At 39.7% G+C, this 21,933-nt stretch overlaps 2 protein-coding genes across 5 annotated transcripts in view; both read left to right on the top strand.

Moving 5' to 3' along the window:
• The window catches only part of LOC127354891 (protein NLRC3), a 30,066-nt gene extending 18,207 nt beyond the window's left edge, over positions 1-11,859 (top strand). Inside the window, exons 10-16 of the mRNA XM_051385189.1 lie at positions 6,810-6,952; positions 7,234-7,289; positions 7,735-7,952; positions 9,079-9,344; positions 9,445-9,558; positions 9,661-9,802; positions 11,029-11,859. Of these exons, the coding sequence (XP_051241149.1) occupies positions 6,810-6,952; positions 7,234-7,289; positions 7,735-7,952; positions 9,079-9,344; positions 9,445-9,558; positions 9,661-9,802; positions 11,029-11,333 (1,244 nt within the window). The 3' untranslated portion in view covers positions 11,334-11,859. The remainder of the gene's footprint in view (positions 1-6,809; positions 6,953-7,233; positions 7,290-7,734; positions 7,953-9,078; positions 9,345-9,444; positions 9,559-9,660; positions 9,803-11,028) is intronic.
• A 1,418-nt stretch (positions 11,860-13,277) lies between these two features.
• LOC127355225 (leucine-rich repeat-containing protein 30-like) lies at positions 13,278-21,248 on the top strand. Of its 4 annotated transcripts, none has more exons than XM_051385900.1 (9): positions 13,278-13,474; positions 14,711-15,214; positions 16,665-16,796; positions 18,830-18,943; positions 19,430-19,564; positions 20,346-20,479; positions 20,770-20,818; positions 20,888-21,022; positions 21,105-21,248. In XM_051385900.1, the coding sequence occupies exons 2-9, from the start codon at positions 15,062-15,064 to the stop codon at positions 21,117-21,119; spliced, it is 867 nt and encodes a 288-aa protein (XP_051241860.1). In that variant the 5' UTR covers positions 13,278-13,474; positions 14,711-15,061; the 3' UTR covers positions 21,120-21,248. The 4 variants fall into 4 exon arrangements, with proteins under 4 accessions (XP_051241860.1, XP_051241859.1, XP_051241858.1 ...); XM_051385899.1 differs by adding an exon at positions 13,747-13,812 and having other exon boundaries at positions 13,279-13,474; positions 20,888-21,248; XM_051385898.1 differs by having other exon boundaries at positions 13,279-13,474; positions 20,888-21,248.
• The last annotated feature ends 685 nt before the right edge of the window (positions 21,249-21,933 follow it).

The following is a 21,933-nucleotide window of genomic DNA, read 5'->3' on the forward strand; positions in this document are numbered from 1 at the left end:
TGCCGGGAACTACCGGAGGAACTACCGGGGGAACTACTTTTCTCAGGATATAATTTTTTGTCTAGTAATTTGAATGTTGCATACGAAAGGCGATGCAAAGAAATTACACATTGCTGGGTGTTAGATTTTTTAGAGTCACTTATTTGCTTTAAAAAGTCTTTTAAAATGTCAATGACGTCATACACATCGTACGGCCAGAGATACTGCTTTATGGCAAGCCTGGAGTCACTTTGTGCTTCCGCGCTCGGCACTTCCTTTTCTATCGAGGCATCGACAACACAGACATAACGATAGGCAGATAAAAGTACCAGCAAACCCCAAAAAGTTGCTGTGTTAAAAAAAAGAACTTGGGCGAAAAAATCCGCCTTAACATTGTGGTCGGGCTTCGGATGCCACGTTGCCATCAAGCGGGATCTCTGGTCGTAATCAGTCCTTCACTGACCAATCAGCGTTCATTAGCAGAATGCTAGCGCGTTATGGGCAACAACAACTCAACCTGTAAGAAATCGAAAGGACGTAAGTACTCGTTCATTCAACTTTCGACCTATAACCCATGTTGAACTTGCAAAAACTACAATCAAATCTGAGATTTCTCAACGAGAATCAGGTGAAAGAGACAAATTTAGCCATCTAGCTCCATCTGCTCCCATTCATTCTGCACTCATGGCGATCGCCCCCAGTGGAACTCTGGTGGAACTGCAACCAAAATTCGGTACAATGGGACTTAATAGAGAGTGGCCAGGCTCTCCGTAGACGGGCTCTGATAGATAAGAGATATCTCTGTGGTACTGTTCCTCTAACTCACTAAGCCTCGCCTCCAGCGCAGTAAATAAACTACACTTAATACATGTACCATTATCATTAAAGGAGGCAGAGGAATAACTGAACATCTGACACACTGAGCAGGACAGAGGAGAGGGAGAGGGAGAGGGAGAAGCCATAGCTAACTGCTAATGCTAATGAAACTAGAGTGTATGAAAAACTTTGAAAGTAGTGAAAAGTTGCTAAAAGAAGGAGTAACTCCGAGTGCTTAGGTAGAACTAGTCTACGTTTAAATGTTAAGCGGGAAAATAACCGCTGTAATGAGTAAAACTAATTTAGATTTAGCGTTCACTGACAGAGCTACTGCACCAAACTGTGTACACAGAGCAGGAAGTAAACCGGAAATGTCTCAGTACGCTTACCGTAGCACGTCACGTTTGACACGTATGTGTGTGTGGTTAGTCTCAGTCCTTGTTATTTTTTAATACATTGTATTGTATCGACTCCTTCTTTATATTTGGACTATTGGGTTTGTCTGTAGGTAACAACAGGAAACATTAGGGGAAAGACATGCAACAGAGGCCTTGTCCAGCCTCTAACGGGAGACGTTGCTGTTACAAAGTTTTTTTTTTTTTTTTGCTCCAAGTCTTTTCATTCACATTTATACAAAGAGAGATAGTGTACAAAGTACGTAAATTCAGAAGCATAGGTGAACAGAAATAATACAAGTATAAACATCATAAAACATCTGAAAAAGTTTTAAATATTGACTGCCAGTAATTGTCTAGTTTTGAACAAAGCCAGAACATATGTGAGAGGGTGGCTGGCATTTGCCTACACCGATCACAAATGGGATTGATGCTAGGTGTGAACTTTGCTAGTCTCACTTTAGACCAGTGAAGGCGATGCATAACCTTGAACTGGGTAACTGTGTGTCATAGGCAGATTGAAGAGGAATGTATTCTATCTAAAGCTCTTTTCGAGATCTCCTCAGGAAGTTTGAACCCCAATTCGCTCTCCCATTGAGTCTTTAATGACGTCAAAGGCTCCAAATTATATGTATTTAGTAAGGAGTATATTTTCCCAATAGTCCCTCAGGAACCTGAAAGAGGGAGTTGGGTGGCTGGGATGGGAAGTGAATAAATGATGTTGATATAAGACTACAGAGCTGCAAAAATCTAAAAAGAATGAGAATTAGGAATGTTAAATTTAAGCATTAATTGATCAAAGGATGCAAAAGTATTATCAATGAATAGATTCTCTATTGTGGCAACTCCTCTATTAACCCATTCATGAAAAGCACTGTCTATAATTGATGGCATGAACTGGTGATTTTTTATTATAGGAGCACAAGTGGGCAGATCCCTGAGAGAAAAAGCTCGTCTGAACTGTGTCAGAATTCTAAAAGAGTGTTTCACAATTGGATTTAAGGTGAGTTTAGATACAGATTCCAAAAGAGGAGGTTTTGAGCAGAATAGTGAGTGTAAAGAATAATGAAGACAAGAGGACCATTCATAACCACTCGTGGGTAGTGTCACCAGATGCAGAATCTTTCCAAAACAGCATAGATCTAATGTTGGCAGCCCAATAGTAAAATTGGAAGTTAGGGAGGGATAATCCTCCATGCTGACGATGCTGTTGTAAGATCCTTTTCCGTAATCAAGGGTTTTTCTTATTCCATATAAATCTCGACACCAAATTGTCCACTGACATAAAAGAGGATTTAGATAAGTGTAGGGGAATGCATTGAAATATATAAAGAAATTTTGGCAAAACATTAATTTTAATTATGTTAATTCTGCCTCCTAGTGACAGGGGGAGTAAACTCCAATGTTCCAAATCTTGCTTAAGGTGGGTTAAAAGTGGTGAAAAGTTAGCTTTGAATATATCTTTAAAGGCATGTGTTATCCAGATTCCTAAGTATTTAAGTTTCTGTAGACTGACTTTAAGTGGGAATAAACCAAAGTCAATTTGCTTAGCTGCTGTGTTCACTGGCATAATTTCACACTTTTGTAGATTAATTTTGTATCCCGATATTTTGCCGAATTCCTCAAGCAGGTTCAGGGTATTTGGTAGACTAGTTAAAGGATGGGACAGTTATAAAAGCATATCATCAGCATACAGGGACATCTTATTATCAGAGTCATATCTCCGTATTCCCTTTATATTAGCTTCACCACGTAACACTAAAGCCAATGGCTCGATCGCAATAGCGAATAGGAGGGGCAACAGTGGACAGCCCTGTCTGGTGCCACGATGGAGAGGGAAGTAAGAAGAGAGGTTGTTGTTTGTTCGGACAGCTGCTAAAGGAGAAGAATACAGAATTTTAATCCAGGAGATGAATTTTTCACCAAAGCCAAATTATTTTTGAGTATGGAAGAGATAATCCCACTCCACCCGATCAAATGCCTTCTCAGCGTCCAGTGATAGTAATATTTCTGGAATGTCAGGTGGAGTGGGACCATAAAGAATATTAAATAGGCGTCTAATGTGAAAAAAGGAGTGACGACCTTTAATAAAGCCTGTTTGATCGTCAGCTACAATTGAGGGCAAGACCGCCTCTAAGTGGCAGGCCAGCAGTTTAGAAAGGATTTTACTGTCTACATTTAAGAGTGAAACTGGACGGAATGAGCCGCAATCCAGAAGGTTTTTACCTTTTTTAGGAATAAGAGATATGACCGCTTGTCGCATAGTCAGAGGAAGGGAACCAGTGGCATGTGACTCCTCAAATACAGAGAGCAGGATAGGAGAAAGGTGGTCTGCAAATTTTTTAAAGAATTCACTCGGGAACCCATCGGGTCCTGGGGATTTTCCAGTTTGCATGGACTTGATTGCATTAATAAGTTCCTCTACAGAAAATGGTTTGTCTAGTTCAGATGCAGTTCTGTTATCAATTATGGGGACGTTTATTTTCCTGAAAAATGAATCAAATAAAGTGTGGTTGCCAAGGGATTCACTATCATACAGTTGAGTAAAATCTATGAAAACATGAATTAATCTCAGAATGATCTATATGCTTAGTGTCCGATTCATCATTTATCTCAGCTCTAGTCCTAGCCACGGTTTTCTGGTGGAGCTGATGGGCAAGAATCTTCCCTGTCTTTTCACCGCATTCGTATGCTTCACTCTGTGATTTATTTATTAGGTTTTCAATGCGTCTTGTTGATAGCATGTTGAACTCTGTTTGAAGAGTTAATCGCAGTTTGAATAAATCATTGGATGGGGTGACAGCAAGTGTAGTATCTAATTTGAGAATATCATTTGTTAGCTGTTCAAGTTTCATATTGTGACGTTTTCTTTGTTGTGTGCTATATGATATTATTTGTCCCCTCAAGTACGCCTTCACGGATTCCCACACTGTTAAAGGAGACATTCCTGGGGTCTGGTTATATTCGAGGAAGAAAATTATGTCAGAAGAATTAAACTTAATGAAGTATTCATCTGAAAGTAGGGGTGATAGTTGGCATGAGAAATTGGTATACATAACGTCATCGACAAAGGGGCGTGATCTGAAATACTTATAGCTTGACATTCACACTTTCTTATTAGTGAAAGAAGGCTATCCAAAAAGAAATAGTCTATGCGGGAGTATATTCCGTGGATGGGAGAAAAGAAGGAGTAACTTCTAGCTGTAGGATTTTGAAAGCGCCACGCATCAGCTATACCATTCGTATTAAGAAAAAGCTGCAGTTGAGAGGCTGCACTGGATTTGGACGCAGTCCTAGACAAGCTACGGTCCAGAGTAGGTGATAATGTGCAGTTCATATCTACTCCGAGGATAAGATAATATGTATCCATGTTGGGGATATGAGCAAAGAAATTTATAAAAAAAGAACTATCATCCCAATATGGTGCGTATACATTGGCCAGGACAACCGGTGTGTTGTACAGCCTGCCCACTACAATTATGTAACGCCCTGAGGAGTCTGTTTCAACCTTTGACCTAACAAATGGGATATTCTTATTAACAAGGATGGCCACACCTCTAGATTTGGAATGGAAATTAGAATGATATGATTGTCCAATCCATCCTCCCCTAAGTCGAAAATGGTCAAAGGTTCGGAGATGTGTCTCCTGAAGAAAGGCAATTCCCGTCTATAATTTACTAAAATGAGTCAATACTTTCTTTCGTTTGATGGGGTGGGTCAAGGATTTTACATTCCAGCTTACAAAGTTTACATCGTAATTAGCTGATCTGTTTGAGAAATCTGTGTTAGTCGTAGCCATATTCAAGGCAGAGAAAGATTAGTGGTGTATTACGTCTGCCTGCATTTATACTTTCTAGAATGTTGAAAGGACCTTTAAAAGAGAAGTAAGTATGAACAATGAACCAAGGAAAAATAAGGCTGATTGTAAACCCAGGTACAGTAAATCCCAAACACTCAGCTGTCAGAACAAGGTGACTCCCAAACCCCTCGCAAAGATATCTACACATTTAAGTGCTTGTGTGAGGATACAATAGCATTAAAGGAACAAACTCTGCTGTATATAAAATGTAGTTTTGTATGAGGCACCTTGGAGAACAACGGATTAAACATTTCAAACTTAAAGTTTTTTTTTGTTTGTTTTTTTGTAAACAAAAATGATTTCTTCTGTTATCTAAGCGTTGAGCATAGATAGAAAGGGAAATAACAATAATAAGGGAGACACACTACAATACTTTATAACAAAATAAAAGAGAAAAAAAACAGCACAGTTTTGATTCCTTAGGTTCTCTCTATTTCTCCATCTGGAACAGTCTGGAGTCTTATGGCTCTGTAGCGCTGTACAGTGTATCTGTCAAAGTGACAACCTTATTCAGATGTAAAACTTAGCTATTCTCACTCATTTCAAGTCATGGTCAGTCTTTTGAAGAGTCCGATAGAATTCTGGTTTTCACGTAGGCCATGGCTTCCTCTTGGTTTTGAAACCGTTTCTCAGTTCCGTTATATGTGCTCTGGAGCCGTGCTGGGTAGAGAAGGCCGTATTTAACACCGTCTCGTCCACGAAGTAGTCGTCTCACCTCGCTGAAAGCTGATCTGGCCTGCACAACACTCAGGGGATAGTCCGGGAAAATGTAGATGTCGGTCCCTTTGAACCAGAGCGGCCGGAACTCCCTGGCAAGGCAAAGGATATCAACACAATCTTGGTAATAGTGGACTTTCGCCACAATGACACAAGGTTTACCATCTTGGCTCCACGGCTGTAGACCCCTGTGAGACCAGTCGATCAGGACGTCTTTGTCCATTTTCAGTACCTCTCTTAATAGTTTGGAGACAGCTGTCGATGTGTTTGAGCCTGGGGTCTCTGGGACGTTTAATATTCAGATGTTGGAGCGCCTCATTCTTCCTTCCATATCAAGACATTTCTCCCGCAGATTGCCGACTTCTGTCTCGAGTTTCCCCACTTTCGTTAACAACGAAGTTACGTCGTCTGAACATGGTGAAAGGCCCTGCTCCATGTGCAACACTGTTATTTTCATCATCTCCACCTTGGAGCGAATCGCTGTGATGTTCTTTGCTAGCTCCGTTTTTACTGCGTGTAGCTCGGATTTGATGTTTTCAAAATCTTCAGCCAGAGCGGTCTTCAGTTCCGACCTGAGCAGCATAGCAATGTCTGTTTTCAGCAATGTGAGGATTTCTGCCTTCAGGTCCGCGACATCCATTTGGTCATCAGGCTGAGGTGTCTTAGTGCTACACCTGGGTGGTGAATCATATGAGCTTGAGGCTTTGGGCCCAGTTGCAGAGGCTCCTCCGGTGAACTTGAAGTTTCGCAAATTATTGGCCATTTGCGCTGCGGTATTGCAATAAAAATAACATATAATGAAAAAGAATTAACTCAGAGCGATGTGTTGTAGTTTTTTGTTGATATAAGGTGCCTAAGAAGAGCTTTTAACCCGAAATTCAGCAGAGCATGTTGCTTGTGTTGCCTACTCCATCGCCTGCTCACTAGCGCCCCCCCCCCGTTACAATTTCTTTTAATGTTGGGTCACCAGGATGTCCAAAAGTGAGTTTGACATCTGCTGTGTGTCTTCTTGTCCCCATGCAATGGCTCTAATCACCCACCAGATCCGTCCACATCAAGCACCTTCCTGGATGTGTCTGAGGAGAGCAGAAAGGAGAGTGTGGATGAAGAGGATCAGCTGTGTCCTGATGATCCAGAGAGGCTGAAGCAGCAACAGCAGCCTCTGTGTGGAGAGGCTCTGAATCCTGTCAGTGTTTAACTTTAACATTTTTATTCATCTGTCAGTGATCAGACTCTGGTTCGTTAGTTTTACCCCCTCCAGGGTGGAATATTTCTGACCTTCTAAATTCTACTAATATATAACTACCAGCTGCTGTCCAACGTAGTCCTGCAGGCTTTACGTAGAGTAGAAAGTGAAGCAGTGAGGATCCTGTCACCTACAGCCAGTTTCTGCTCCCATCTCAATGTCTTCTAATTAACTCTCCAGTCCAGTTTCATTAACTAAGTTTGTACCCTTTTCACTTTTAGGACAAGTTAAGTTTCAGACCTGAACTGCTGACTGAGTCTGGAAAGAGTTCATACAGGTAACCAGATCATAAAATGCAGAATATGTTACCGGCACCAGACCTAGGGGAAATCTGGACCAGCAGCAAGGGTTACACAGGCTAGGGAGCACTGTGTAGCCAATACATAAACTGTGGATTGACAGAGAGATGACGAAAGTTAGCGTCTTGCTCATGCCAGAGCTTGTTTATTTCTGAGCTGCGCATGTGCAGAGCTTGTAGCTACAGTCTCCCTAATGGATCCACAGCAGCACTAGAGCACCACCTGCTGGCGTAATACTGTACTACCTTCAGTGTTAGAATGACTCAATTATTACAAAAATAGAGGGGGTGTCTGCTAAACACAACTTAACATATGGTGTTTTCCAACCCATTACAAATACTTCGACATCATCAACTCCTTTAATAAAAGTTCAGTTTAGCTCCTTTCAGTGCTGAAGGTAATCAACCCTTCTGTGTCCTACAGGTTCAGGTGTCCTGGTCCAGGTGTGTTTCATTGTACTGTGACTGGACTGGTGTTTGTTGTGGCTCAGGAGGCAGAGCTGCTGTACAGGACTGTCCAATGGGATGAGAGCCTCCTCCAATCAGCTGGCAAGATGGCTGCAGGGCTGCTGTTTGATATCAAGTGTTCAAAGGATGCTGCTCTCTGTCAGCTCCACCTCCCACACTGTGAAATTGTGGATGGTAAGGACATTATTGTTCTTTGTGGAGAGTTTTGTTGATAAAACTGTAAATACATGTTAGCGCCCCCTACATGCTACAGAATCCAGCCACAGTCTGAACAAACAGCATCCTGATGATTTATCTGTAGTTATGCTACATTCCCACCAAAGGGGAAGCAAGTATTTGTCTTGCGTTACGTTAGGGTAATTTATATTTTAAGTTACTTATGACAAATCCACTTTAAGAATAGTTTAAAAATAAACCCCAAGCTTTCCTCTTGCCAGTAATCGACATTTTTTTCGCCTCTGTGGGACTGCAGCATTAGAATCTGAACAGCAGGGAGTGTACTGTTTAGCCATGATTGTGTGTGACCAGGTGAGCCGCCATTGTTTTCAGCTACGGATGAGTCAAAAACGTGCAGCCAATGAGTGTAGATAAACTTTCTGTACGTCACATCTGCTGGCTCTCGCTGGCTCCGTGTCACTGTCATGGCGAATTGGAGGCTTCAAAACGTTTCTCCACAAACCAATGGGTGACATCACGATGGGTTCACACTTGGTCTCAAGTCACTGCTGACTTTTGAATAGTGCTGTAATCACTATGCGTGGATTGTATTGCTAAATATATTCACACACATATATATATATGAACATTTCACTGATACATTCAGTATCAACATTTTTGTGACATGCCAGGTACTTTAATTGACATTATGTCATTATTATGTTAATAGAAAACCTAATTCACATTGCTCTCTAAACGTATTTGCTGTTGCAGATCAGTTGTATATAAACTTAATTTCTAGGAGACAGGGCTGGTCAGAATGTATCTGAGGATCATAAATATTCCAAAAACCTTTCTTTAAAAATGTTTAGTTCTTTCCTTTTCCTTTTACCTATTTCACATTGTTCCATTTCTCCTGAATTTGGAACGGTTAGTTTCCCTTTAGGCCTCACAGAAGCCCTAAAATGTCTGTATTACAACAGAAAGGGCTCAATCCCTCATTGGGTTCCCATCCACCAACGCTGACAGTTGTGTTTAAGCAGTTATATTCTACAATGAATCAACTTAGAAATATGATATAGTTAAGACTAACATTTTGTTGTTATCAGTAAAACAAAAGTTTAACTGCTCTTTGTCTTCACAGCTCTGCTGCCTGATAGTCTGTTGTCTGTTGTTCACATCACTGATGACGGAATGAGTATCCTGGAACCGCCGGAGATTACAGACACTCATGTAGTTGTTAAAGTTCCTCACCTCTCTATCTTTGGCCTAGTCTGGGACATTGTTAAGAGGTTGTGGACGAAACCAGTAAGCGGCCAAGTTCTGCTTTTCCTCGGACCACCAAACCAAAATACACAAAGGCAAAAACTCAATGTGTTTCTCCTGCCGTTGAACATCAATCGGGATGAGGTAAAGCTATCTGTAATGAGATATAATAGGCCTGCTGATTGATAAGTCGGGCTATACTGAGGATTAAGACTCTAATTTAAATGTTCTGATGTCTGTTAAGGTCAGAAAACAACAGCGACCTTATGAAAACATCAAGGCCATGTCCACATGTAAACTCATCAAAGACCAAAGTTACACTCTTCACTGTCCTCAGGCCATCAAAATTCAGCCTAGAGTGAGTATTTTAAATAAAGGTCTTTGTGATGATTTCTCAAAGTGCTGTTGGTTATCTTCCGTTTACTTGGACACTATGAGATACAGACACTTTGGTTTTCAGAGCGCAGATTTTATCCTGGAGTTTGGACCAAATTACTACCCAGCGTTTGAGATCCGCCTGTCCACAAATGAAGAAGAAGTGACTTTAACGGTCCGAGACCAAACACAGATGGAGGTCTGGGAGCATGATGTTGATCTGATTGGTAAAGTCTTTATCCACCTGCAGCATTACTCCACCTGACAGTACAGCAGCCTCAGATGTCACAATGTGAAATAGAGCATATCACATGTCAAAACTATTTATGAGTACAAGTTTGTTGCTTAATTAACCAAGCCTTGGTAGCTCTCTTAAAAGAGATAAAGTTTGTAGCAAATTTCAAAAGGTTAGACAGCGAGTACCAGAGTACCTCCTCTCACATAAAACGCTGTCTGAGCAAAATATATTTTACAGATTTAGTCTTTACCATTGCCACTTGAAGCTGCTGGTAGATTTGCTGCAGCTCTGCAGTCTCATGATATATTTGCAGAGAGGGTGAGGGACAAGTCCACTTAACCATTTAAAGGTCTAAAGGAGGTTCTATTGGCAAAAATGGAATATAATATTCACAGATATGTTTTTATTTGTGTATAATCAACTGAAAATAAGAATCGCTGTGTACAGAAGGTCCTCTTCTAGTCTACCATGTTAAACCACAATGTTTCTACGGACAAAGGAAACACTGGCTGTAGATAGGGCTGTTCGTGTTTTTTGGCAAGTTTCGTGGCCACCATAGTTTCTCCCTACTGCATGGAAAGGGAGGGTGAAGTAAGTGAGTTGCAATCTGCAATTACACCACCAGATTCCACTAAATCCTACACACTGGATCTTTAAAGACAGGTTTTACATAATAAAAATCAATTAAATTTGCAAACGCTTAATTAATCTTAATCTTGTAATTATCTAAATTGCAGCAATGATGGTACCTGATTTGCATTTCAAGGCTTGATTATATAGACACTCTATGGATTTAACTACATACTGGTTGGCAAGGGTTCAGGTTGTCAAACCACAGGACATATATAAGAAAATCATTGAATCTTCAAACATCAAGGCACAATCAAATGTCAAGAATTTTACGGTCATCTTAAACAGCTAAGATCATCCTTAATCTTTTTAGCATGAGTTAACTGAGAATCTGTGCCTAAATACTTCCGCTCTATTACATAATCAGTTAGCTCTTTCTCTTTCCCCTCCACACTCTCTCCTGTTTCCTCTCTGCATGTTTGTGAAGCTTCAGGATAAGTGTGATTTTTTTTCAGTTTGCATCGGGTGAATTTGTGTTTAATTTACATAAACGTTGACACTGTCTGTAAAATTCACTTTGTGTTGTTTCTGAACACACACTCAGAGATGTGCTACTGAACTGTTTTTGTTCTGGTCATCCCTTAGATCCGGCTCTACGTGAAGAAAATCCACAGAGGCCTCGCTCAGCACAGGGAAGGTTGTTATCAGTTCGCTCACAGTTTGTTAGTTCAGTGTCTGACTCTGTTCTAAACCAGCTGCTGGATAAACTTCTAGAACGGGGCATTATAAATCAAGAAGAAATGGAGTCGGCCAGAACCAGAACCAGGGCTGACAATGCGCGAGCTGTGATTGACATGGTACAAAACAAAGGAACAGAAGCCTGTTCCTCCCTGATTGAAGACTTGAGTATGTTTGATGCACAACTTTTCAGAACACTGAATTTGAACTGAAGTAGGAATGAGACTCAGCAAATGAAACAAAAGGAAATCGACAACCATAGATAGAAGTGGTATCCAGCATCTTTTTACTCACAGAAAACAGAAAGTTTGTTTTGCTTTGATTTATTGAAAGCATGAACAGATTTCCAAAAACTCCCAGAGAAGTTGAATCTTTAATGTCCAGGTTTATTGAGACTACTGGCACCTTTAATTATCAATTCATTAATTTTGTATGATTAAACTTGAACTTTTATTATGGCGCTCACTTCCTATGACCGTAACCTGAGTCACCCTGATGGCTCGTTGACCAGGACAAGAAAACTTCACATTGTTCATCTTTTCTTCCAGACCTCGATGTATCCTGACCAACAGCTGGGAGTCTCATGAAATGAATATATTTCAAATGAGCCTCTTTGATTGTGTTACCTGGCTTACTTTGTGATGTTTTGTGGGTAAAGTAGTTTTGGGCGGGTTGTCATAATCTTAGTCTCCTTTTTGTATCATCCAAGAAAAAGTTTAATAAAATTCTAATAAATCAGTTCTTCCTCTCGTCTAAATGATATTAAAGACTGGCCAAACCAGATGTTAGTTCACTTTATAATAGTTGAGCTGAAACTTGTTTGCCTCTTCCAATCACTATTCTGTCAAAGCTGTTCATGTTATTTTATGACTTTTATTGTTTTATTTTAGTGTCATGATTGTAACCATTGTTTTGGGTTAAATATACTGATGAAACAAAGGACAGTATATATATATATATACCCAAAGATCATAATAATAATAATAATTAGAAGAAGAAGAAGAATAAAAGCCACATTGCAAGCACATATAACATTTCATACAATTCTACCGTTAATAAATAATAGTAAGTTACAGCAGACAGGACAGATTCAGGTCAGAAGTCTGTACTGTTGATTTGATTCCAATAATAGTAACAATAATGACATATTTATTATTATCATTATCATTATCATTGCTTTTGATACGAGGCAGCAGTCAGTGCTGTAGATACAGGGCAGAGGTCGTCTACTAATAGTGTGGTCCTGCAAGTACCCAATAAGGCATATGGCATAACAGGACGTAAGAACATAGTAAAATATACCAAAGGTAGCTGTTAATACTGCCCGCTCCTCTGTGATATTAATATTTACCTTTGCTTTATTCTTCGTTTAATCAAACCACAAACAATCTCTTCCCCATTTTAAATTAGCCTTACAATAATCCTGGAGAACATTCCATCAAGTGTAACACATAATACTGGTTCACATTAGTGAACAGTAACTCTGACCGTAATGTTGTGATCAGCCTGCACAGCGCTGTGTCGGAGCTTGTTGAGATCAATACAGTCATATGATATAGAGTATGTACGTATGTTTGAATATACTCCAGTTCAAACACATGGCATACTTATACTTTGTATGTAGCACGCAGTATGTGGTACACTGAGTATGTAGTACACAGTATGTGGTACATACTGATTGAGTATATAGTATGCAGTATGTTACAATGTGATTTCGGACAGACCTCCCATCTCTGTAGTGACTGTTTGTTGCTAACTTCCTGAAGGGGATGAACTGAAATGGGCCAAACTTTAAAGACACAGTGACATCTAGTGGATTCTTTTAGCATAACAGACATAAACTGAGTGGTAGAGATAACTCAATCAGTTTGAGTTATAATAAGTTCAATACATTTTTCAAAAACATATAGTGATTTAAAACGTGCTGTAACAGTTGAGCAGTGCATTAAATTAAATATTTTCAAACATCTGTTTTGTCTTGCAGCTTCAGCTCCACAGTCATCTCTATCCAAACAGACTCTGCTGCTGACTGACAGCAGCAACTGTGTGTGTGTGTGTGTGTGTGTGTGTGTGTGTGTGTGTGTGTGTGTGTTGGTCAGAGGTGAGATCTAGTTGTCTGTCAGTGTTCGTCCTCAAATAGAGTTTCCTGCTCCTCTTTCTCTGTGAACACAAACTCAATCGTTGCCTCTCTCCTGCACTAACAGTGAGTCAATCAGTTACACATTAAATTAATTAATAAACTGATCAGTCAGGAAACAGGTCAGGTGACTCAACAACATCCATGTTTATGAGGATTTTTACTTGGACGGGGACATGTCAGCAACTCTACAACTCAATAAAGACATTTTATGAGGTAGGAAATCCATTTAATGCATTTGTCTTAAAGCTTCTATAATCAATGTTTTTATAATAATGTATAAAATGTGACAGTGTGTTGGGTGACTCTGGTAGTGAATTATCAGCAGAAACCCACCAGTACTGAGTGGCAGCTCTTCTGATTTTTGTCCACATTTCAATATCAATTCAATTCAATTTCTATAGCGCTAATTCATAAAAGAAGTTATCTCAGGACACTTTTCAAAATAGATCAGGTGTAGACCGTACTCCTTATAACATTATTTACAGATTTCCAACAGGCCAGAAAAACCTTCCTTTTAAGAAGTAGAAACCTCAGACAGACCCCGGCTCTAGGTGAGTGACCGTCTGCCTCTGAGTACCCTTACTTCCTATTGAGACCTCTGGTAAGAATGGTGGTTCCCACCATTGAGGTAACCTGTATTTTTTCCAAGAGGTATACAATAAAAGTTAAAGGAAAGTCAAATTGTTGGTATTTCTAAAATCTTGGGTACAGCAATTATTCAACACAGTCATATTTGTACTTGCACAATTATAAGTGTAACATGTAGAAACATAATTTAAAATTAGAATTAACCATTTGGCTGAATCAACAACTGTCACTACTCATTACTCTGCTGCTGCTTCCACACAGCCAGCTGGGCACTGTTGTCAATTAAACCCTATGCCAGTTCACTGAATCCAATTACATGACCTTCAGTTATATTAATAACATAATTTAATTTAGGCTTAGCCTATTTTAAAGGTCCAGTGTGTAAAATTGAGGAGGATCTATTGTCAGAAATGTAATGCAATATTCATAGCATATACCATACCAGAAGAAATAAAAATGTCTTCTACCTGTTACATTCATGTTATGTTTTCAGTCTGTACAGAATTGTAATTTACTAAATAAACAAAAATTATGAATACATAATAAACTCATGTAGCTTTAACCAAATTCGAAATATAATGTATGATGAATGGGATGATCATGTTGCTCTGTAACTGCTGGATGTGCAAATTAGCAGCTGTTAAGTTAAACATTTCAACTTGAAAGGTGATGATTGTTGTGTGTTGTGAGTGGACAGAAACAGTCAGCTATCAGCCAACTGTAACACTTTCATTTAGTTCATTTTATTTCGTCGTATTCAGACTTGAATTGTGTTCTTGATCTTTGATGTTACATTGTCAAATTTGTGTCTGACTGTAAAAGAGGCAGAGAGATTCAAACGTCTTCATTTTAAACCTGCAGGAGTTCACCTGAATCAAAGATAACAAACTCAGAGTGTGGACACCTGGAAAACATCTGGAGAACATCTGAACAATAGAATCTGTCTGTAGAACAACATCTGGACAGACGATTAGCATGTGGAACGTAGATCTGGGCATCCAAACAATAAAATAATGTCTGGATATCAGAATCGCATCAGACAGTAGAATTGAGACAGTTGCATTACTTTGGTCATCTGTTCTTGATTTGGAGCAACAAAGAAACTGGAAGAAGAGGAGGAGAGGGCAACTGAGGAGGGTCTGCTGGGAGGAGGAGGAGTAGGAGGAGGAGGAAGAACACAGGAGACACAGGAGGCAGCAGAAGGAGGAAGGGATGGGAGGAACAGTGTGTAAGGAGGAAGTGAATGAGGAAAAGAAAAGGAGCGTAGGGAGGGAGGACAGTCTGACGTCAGCAGACAGAATCCGTCGGTTCACCGTCAAACAGTTTGGATATAATGTTCTGAGTCTGGCTCGCCGAGGACTTAAGGTAGGACAGTGAATGCATCAGGAGATGGCGAGTGCTTGCTGCTAACGCTAACTCCATTGTTTCAAGTGTAAACAAGATGGCCGCCACTCTTTTAGGTATCTGTAACGTACAATTCATGCCAATGGATTGGTAGACCTAGCACTCACTTCTGAGTAGATGGACAGCCAGAGATGTGAAGGACGTAGCTCCTTGCTCATTGTGTTATCATATGCAAGGGGAACGTGACGATATATTGTGAGACAGATTAGATTAGATGTGATTAGATGTTCTTTATTGTTGTTTATTGAACAGACAGATTTATTGTTCTTTATTGAACAGACAACCAATAAATAAATCAAAAATCACATAATTCTAAAAGACAAGATTGAAGTCCTCCCCACTAGCACCAGTAGCTGTATCAACATGCAGTTTTGACAAATACATGCATATCACGACCTTGGACAGTACCGTATTTGAGTTGACTGTGTCAGTGCTGTAGTGGTGCCTGGAGAAGTGGGTAAACTCTTAATTTATGGACCAAATTTTAGTTTAAAGCGATCTGTCAAGCAAAGGACCAACACCCTATGTTATAATGTTGTAATAAAGAGACATGTGAGAATACTCTATGCCAGTAGAGTTTGCACATCGTCACTGAACCGCTGCTGTTTGACTTCTGGCAGTAAAGGCTGTGTTTTTTTATCCATCATCTAATAAAAATTGTTACGCGCAGAAACCTCGTGGTCCTCTTACTAAAAGTAGAAAATAAAATGGGAATATTGGGTCCAACGTGTCAAGAACAAGGAAAGTTTGACCTGATGGTAAAAAAAATATTATATTGTGATTATTTAGACAGATATTGTGATATAATATGGGGGGTGTCATCTTCCTTATTAGCAAAATGACTTAAGAGAACCCTAACCTCATCAAGGCCATTTACATAATCATTAGGCTGGATGATACATTACATATAAGTAGGCTATATTATTATTTGAACTGTACAATCAAATAATGATGTCAATGTAATTATGAAGTGTTATTTAAATAGGAAACTCAAAATTGCTTAACAGTAATACAATATACAATCTTTTAGTGAAAATTGTGTGTTTGATAGGAGAATATTTGTAAATGTTGCAAGTTCTCCTCAATCACAAGCCAAGCCACTGAAGAACGAAGATGTTCTTACGTGTGGTTCTTGCATAGATAGATAGATAGATAGATAGATAGATAGATAGATAGATAGATAGATAGATAGATAGATACTCTATTTATCCCTAGGGAAATTCAAGGGACGCATGAGGCCTATTGAAAAAGATTCCCTTTTGTCTCAGACAAAAATCTACAAAATATATTTCTCTACATCTCCGAGGTAGGGTATACATCTGTTCTTTGTGAAAGTCAAACTGATGTCTGAATCTTCTCATGATCTTTCCATTCCCACTGCCTCTTTTGCTTGCTCTTCCTTTTCCTGCAGGAGGTCCCAGATGAATTGTGGGAGCTTTTGGAGTTGGAGAAGCTGAATTTGTCTCTCAACAGTCTGAAGGTTCTTCCTCCTCAGCTGGCTCTGCTCTCCAACCTCGTAGTCCTCAACCTGTGGGGCAACCAAGTAAAACATTGGTTACCTAATTTTCTGTACTCCTCCGGAGTATCTGCACCATCAGTCACACAAAACACAACCAGGAAGGAAATTCATATATGAATGGCAACAAAATATACAAAGTAAAAGAAATTATAGAAACCCATCAAAAGGAAGAAATTAATGTAAAATGATCAATGGTGAACAGGTTATGTAAGTCGCCCATTTTATATTGAAACAAACAGAGTTACTGTGGCTGGAAATCTTTTCAACATCTTTACAAAGTCCCTGGGTTTGTTATCTTTATTTGTTATTTTTTCCACAGAAAGAACACTTAATTGTCTTCTGCAGCACTGGTAGAGTTGGAAAATATCTTCCTTTTCTCACTACATTATGGAAGGTGGCACAATGAATGTGTTGTCCCCCTGTCCTCCTTACATTTAATACAATTCCACTAATACATGTTTCCTAATGCCTCTTTATTATACAGAGTAAAGTATAGACCTGCTATGAAAAGTGTCACATTTCACCTTGTACCTTCTCCTAATTGCATATTGTACTTGGCCATATTGCGTTTTTTTTAATATCTTAGTAATCCTGCTCAGGGAGCCAATGTCTACATCTACCAGGATGCATTGCGAGCACCCAACCCCTCCAACAAAAACTGCACATGCTGAAATTCCTTGATATAGGAAGATGTAGTTTTACTCATTTAAATCTTTTATTATCCCATATAAATTTACCTACATAGTTATGCAGAATGTTTCATTGGGAGATCTGTTGGCAACGAATGAATGGGACACAATATCCTCGGTAATACATTCATTTTAATTAATGGAAAGCTTCCCATCACAGAAAGACGAAGCACCTCTTTCAAGTCATTTTTGATCATTGTTATAATTGGCTCTATATTATCTTTTGTGAATTGCTTCAGCTCATGTGGGATAAAAATACCAAGGTATTTGATACCATTGATCTGAAATGGAATGGTTTGATTACTGCCCAATGGTATGGCCACTGACTCCCCAAAATTATTGTTATAACCTGAAAAATTACTACATAGATTAATAAGCTCAAGAAGTTCTAGCAAGTTTGGTAGAGAACAACAAGACATCATCTGCATACAAGACTTTTGTGCGTACCTTTCCGTAGTTTTTATACCAGTTATTTTTTCTTCACAACTAATAGTTTCTGCCAGGGGTTCCATAACAAGAGCAAACAACAGCAGTGATAGGGGGCACCCTTGTCTTGTATTTCTGTTTTCAGTTAAAACAGATGAGTGTACCATTCCTTAAAATTGCAGATTTGGGGCCAGTTTAAAGTTACCAAATTAATAAATGTTTCAGGAAAAGAAGAATCTGTGTAGAACATTGAAAAGATACATCCATTCAATTGAAAGCTTTCTCTCTATCTAAGCTTACTTTATATGTACCTTAATACACTTCCACTGATTATATACTGTCAATGGTTCTTCCTCGACAACAAGTATGTCACTGTACACATGAAGAGTCCCTACTACAGTGACCCCACTTTCCTGGTTGCTTATCTGATAAAGGCAATAAAACCAAAGACAATTATCTAAAAAAATTACATACATTGATGGAAACACGACAAATGTGCCCATGAGCAAGGCACTGACCCCCCTCCCTCCTCCTCCTCCCCGAGCAGCTGCTCTGTCTCCTGGATAAATAAAGGTTATAATCCCCCCTCTAATCCACCAGGATCCAGTTTCTGTCCTCTCTTCACCTTCCTCCTCACTCCTTCAACCTTCACTTCAACTGAGAAACAACACTAACAGTGTAAAATGCTGCCAGCGTCCCCTACAGGCCACAGGCTTCCTTACAGCATAATACCATTTATTTTTAAACAGTTACAAAAGGCGTTAATATTAAATTATTACAAACTTAAAACATATTTCACACAATCATCTGTAGACCTTATCTTTCTGATAATATGTAAGAGATGTGTCATGTCATACCTCTAATGAAGCACATGTTCTTTGTTGTGACATTAGCATAATATATTGTGATGTTGTTGTTGTTGTTGTTTGTTGTTGTGTGCAGCTCAGCAGCCTGCCAGCAGAGATTGGACAGCTGAGGAGACTCCGAGTTTTATTTGCCTACAGAAACAGACTGACTGAAGTTCCCGAAGAGCTGGGAGCCTGTACACAACTGGAGGTACTGCAAAAACTGTTGAAAGTACTTCTACTACATAATTTCCTTCTTTATTGTATTTTGTGTATATATGTTTTATATTAAAACATTTTTTTTATTGTATTTTATTCTTTCTCTACTCTTTGCACTACATTCCCCTGTGCTGCTGTGCCAAATTTTTATTTCCCTCACAGGATATTAATAAAGGAACATCTTATCTTATAAATACTACTGTTGCTTCTGCTGGTTCTGCCAAAGTGTTGGTATTTGAGGACCTGGGAATGGGACTAAGTTAGAGTCTAAAGCTTACAGGAAGGTTTATGATTAAAGTTTTATTTGTCATCAGGAGCTGCCCCCCATCATAATAATTTAGCTTCCCAATATATGACGCCCTAGTACCGTCTATGTCGGTACTCTTTCCACCACTGGCGCCCTCCACAGGAGATCATCCTATCTGACAGAAGCTGCTCGAATATAAGTAAACTTCTTCCATTCCTTTGTGTCTGACAGGTGCTCAGTTTGGCCAACAACCAGCTGTCCTTGCTGCCTGCCTCTCTTTCCAATCTGACCCGACTGAGGAAACTCAACCTCAGTCACAACCACATCGCTCATATCCCTGGCTGTGTTTACAACATGAAGACTCTGGTATGTTCACATCAGTCCAAAAGGCTGAATCCAAATCCACAATTCCAGTTCCAGCTTCACATTATGGGGCTTCATCCGACCATTTCTGGGAGTTTCTGAATCCGACATTCACACATACTGGTCGAAGCAGACGGCCACCTACCTAGAGTCGGGGTCTGTCCGAGGTTTCTGCCTCTTAAAATGAAGTTTTTCCTTGCCGCCGTCGCCAAGATCTTGCTCATGGTGGGAACTGCTGGGTCTCTGTAAATAATTTTGTAAGGAGTTCGGTCTAGACCTGCTCTATTTGAAAAGTGTCCTAAGATAACTTCTGTTATGAATTGGCGCTATACAAATAAAACTGAATTGAAAAATGTGATTGAACCTGGAGGTCTGAAAGCAGCTTGACACTATAAATGACTTCCACAAGACACTGATTGAACCCTGGCCCTTGGGGAGTAAACCACCAGATATCACTGGTGGTCACTATGAAAATGACCCATAATAATAAGAAATGATAATGATGATGATGATAATATGCATCACTTTTAATTTTGAAGACCTTTGCTTTTATATGTTTATTGGTAGAAGGTTGAGGTTTTTATTGTTTATTATCTTTGGTTTTAGTTCAGTGTCATTATGATCAGTAAAGTCTAGAATCTGTCACCACTAATGTCTCCTTCACTGAGTCACACCGTGAACATAATATATTTGACAGTATTTCAGGTTAATTCTTGATTATTTATTATTGATACTGTCAGTCAGTGATTATTGATACTGTCATTCACTTCATCTGTCCCTGCAGGTGTTCCTCCATCTGGCCTATAACCGTCTGGAGAACCTGGCAGAGAATATCCAGGCTCTGGTGGAGCTTAAGATCCTCATTGTGGAGGGAAACAGCCTCCACTCTCTGCCTAAGGCCCTCTGCTACCTCACCAGGTAACTCCACCTCACCAGGTAAACCACATCAACATACAATTAACCCCCTCAGCAGATAACCCCACCTCACTAGATGATCCTACCTTGGATGGGAGACCCACCTGACCAGGTAACTTCCATTACAAAGTAACCCACCTCTTGAGATATTGACTGCACTGTACAATACAAGGTAACTGCAGACACCCAGGAAGTAGCCTCACTCTAGCTCACATACCTGTCAGGTAGAAACTCCAGCTGATTTCAGTTGGTTCGAGATTTTATTTAATTTGAGATTATTTGATTTTCTCCAGGTTGGAGTTACTGAATCTGGACTTTAATGACATTAAGGACGTCCCACAGGTAAAGTACTTGTGACACTCTGTTGGTAACTAATGATAATGATGATAATGATGATGATGATGTCTTCAGGAGATGCACCAGTTGTCTCGACTGGAGAAGTTGGCCTGTCATCCTCTAGATAAAGGACTCCACATCGTCCACAACCCGCTGCTCAAGCCTGTAAAGGAAGTGCTGGAGGGGGGGCTCACTGCCCTCTTCAACTACCTGAGAGCTGTGTAGAGTTGTGGGCGGGGCTTGTAAACTACCTGAGAGCTGTATAGAGGTGTGGGCGGGGCTTGTGAACTACCTGAGAGCTGTGTAGACGTGTGGGCGGGGCTTGTAAACTACTTGAGATCTGTTTCTGCATGTTTTCCAGAGACTTTTTATTTTATTTATAGTTATTGTCCTAAATAAATGCTTGAATAAAACAAGGAATTTCTTTCTTGAAGACTTGGAGCTGGTTTTCTGTTATGTTGACACAGGAAAGAAACACAAACTGCAGAGGGGTATTGCACAAAAGTAGAATAAAGAAATCCAGGATAATTGAGCAAGCGCGGCTTGTCCTATCCTGCTCGGTGCATCCTGGCTTAATGGTTGCACGTTTGCCGAGCCAGGATGAAAAGTCACGGCTATGTTAAGCCAGATGTAGATAGTTGGGATAAGTGCGTGTTCACGGCATACTGAAATAGACCTCGCGATCGCTCACAGAATTACCGATGGGAACATGGATAAGAGTCGTGCTTCATATTTCACGACCACTGAAAAACAGCTCCTAATGGAGTTCTATGAAGAGGTGAAAAATATAAGAAAAAAAGGCAATACCAATGCCATAATTAAAGAAAGAGAGAAAGCCTGGCAGACAGTAGTGGACCGGCTTAATGCTTAAGTAGTCCAAAACTGTACAATGAATAAACAGTGCTCCACTGGAACTGTCATAATTAGGCTACAATTAAAGGACTAAAGGAGTTACTTTGAGTCCACTAATCAACTGTTGTACACTTTGCTTTAAATGTGGCAAGTAGAGGTGCATGTTACTTAAATCTAGAGTATGATTAAGTGCAAACAATTCATAAAGAACAAACTTGTCTGGCCATAAAAAGACCTGGCAGCAAGTTACATTAAAAATGTTAAAAAAA

This window comes from Dicentrarchus labrax, unplaced genomic scaffold, assembly GCF_905237075.1.
Source record: "Dicentrarchus labrax unplaced genomic scaffold, dlabrax2021, whole genome shotgun sequence".
Taxonomy (NCBI): Eukaryota; Metazoa; Chordata; class Actinopteri; family Moronidae; genus Dicentrarchus; species Dicentrarchus labrax.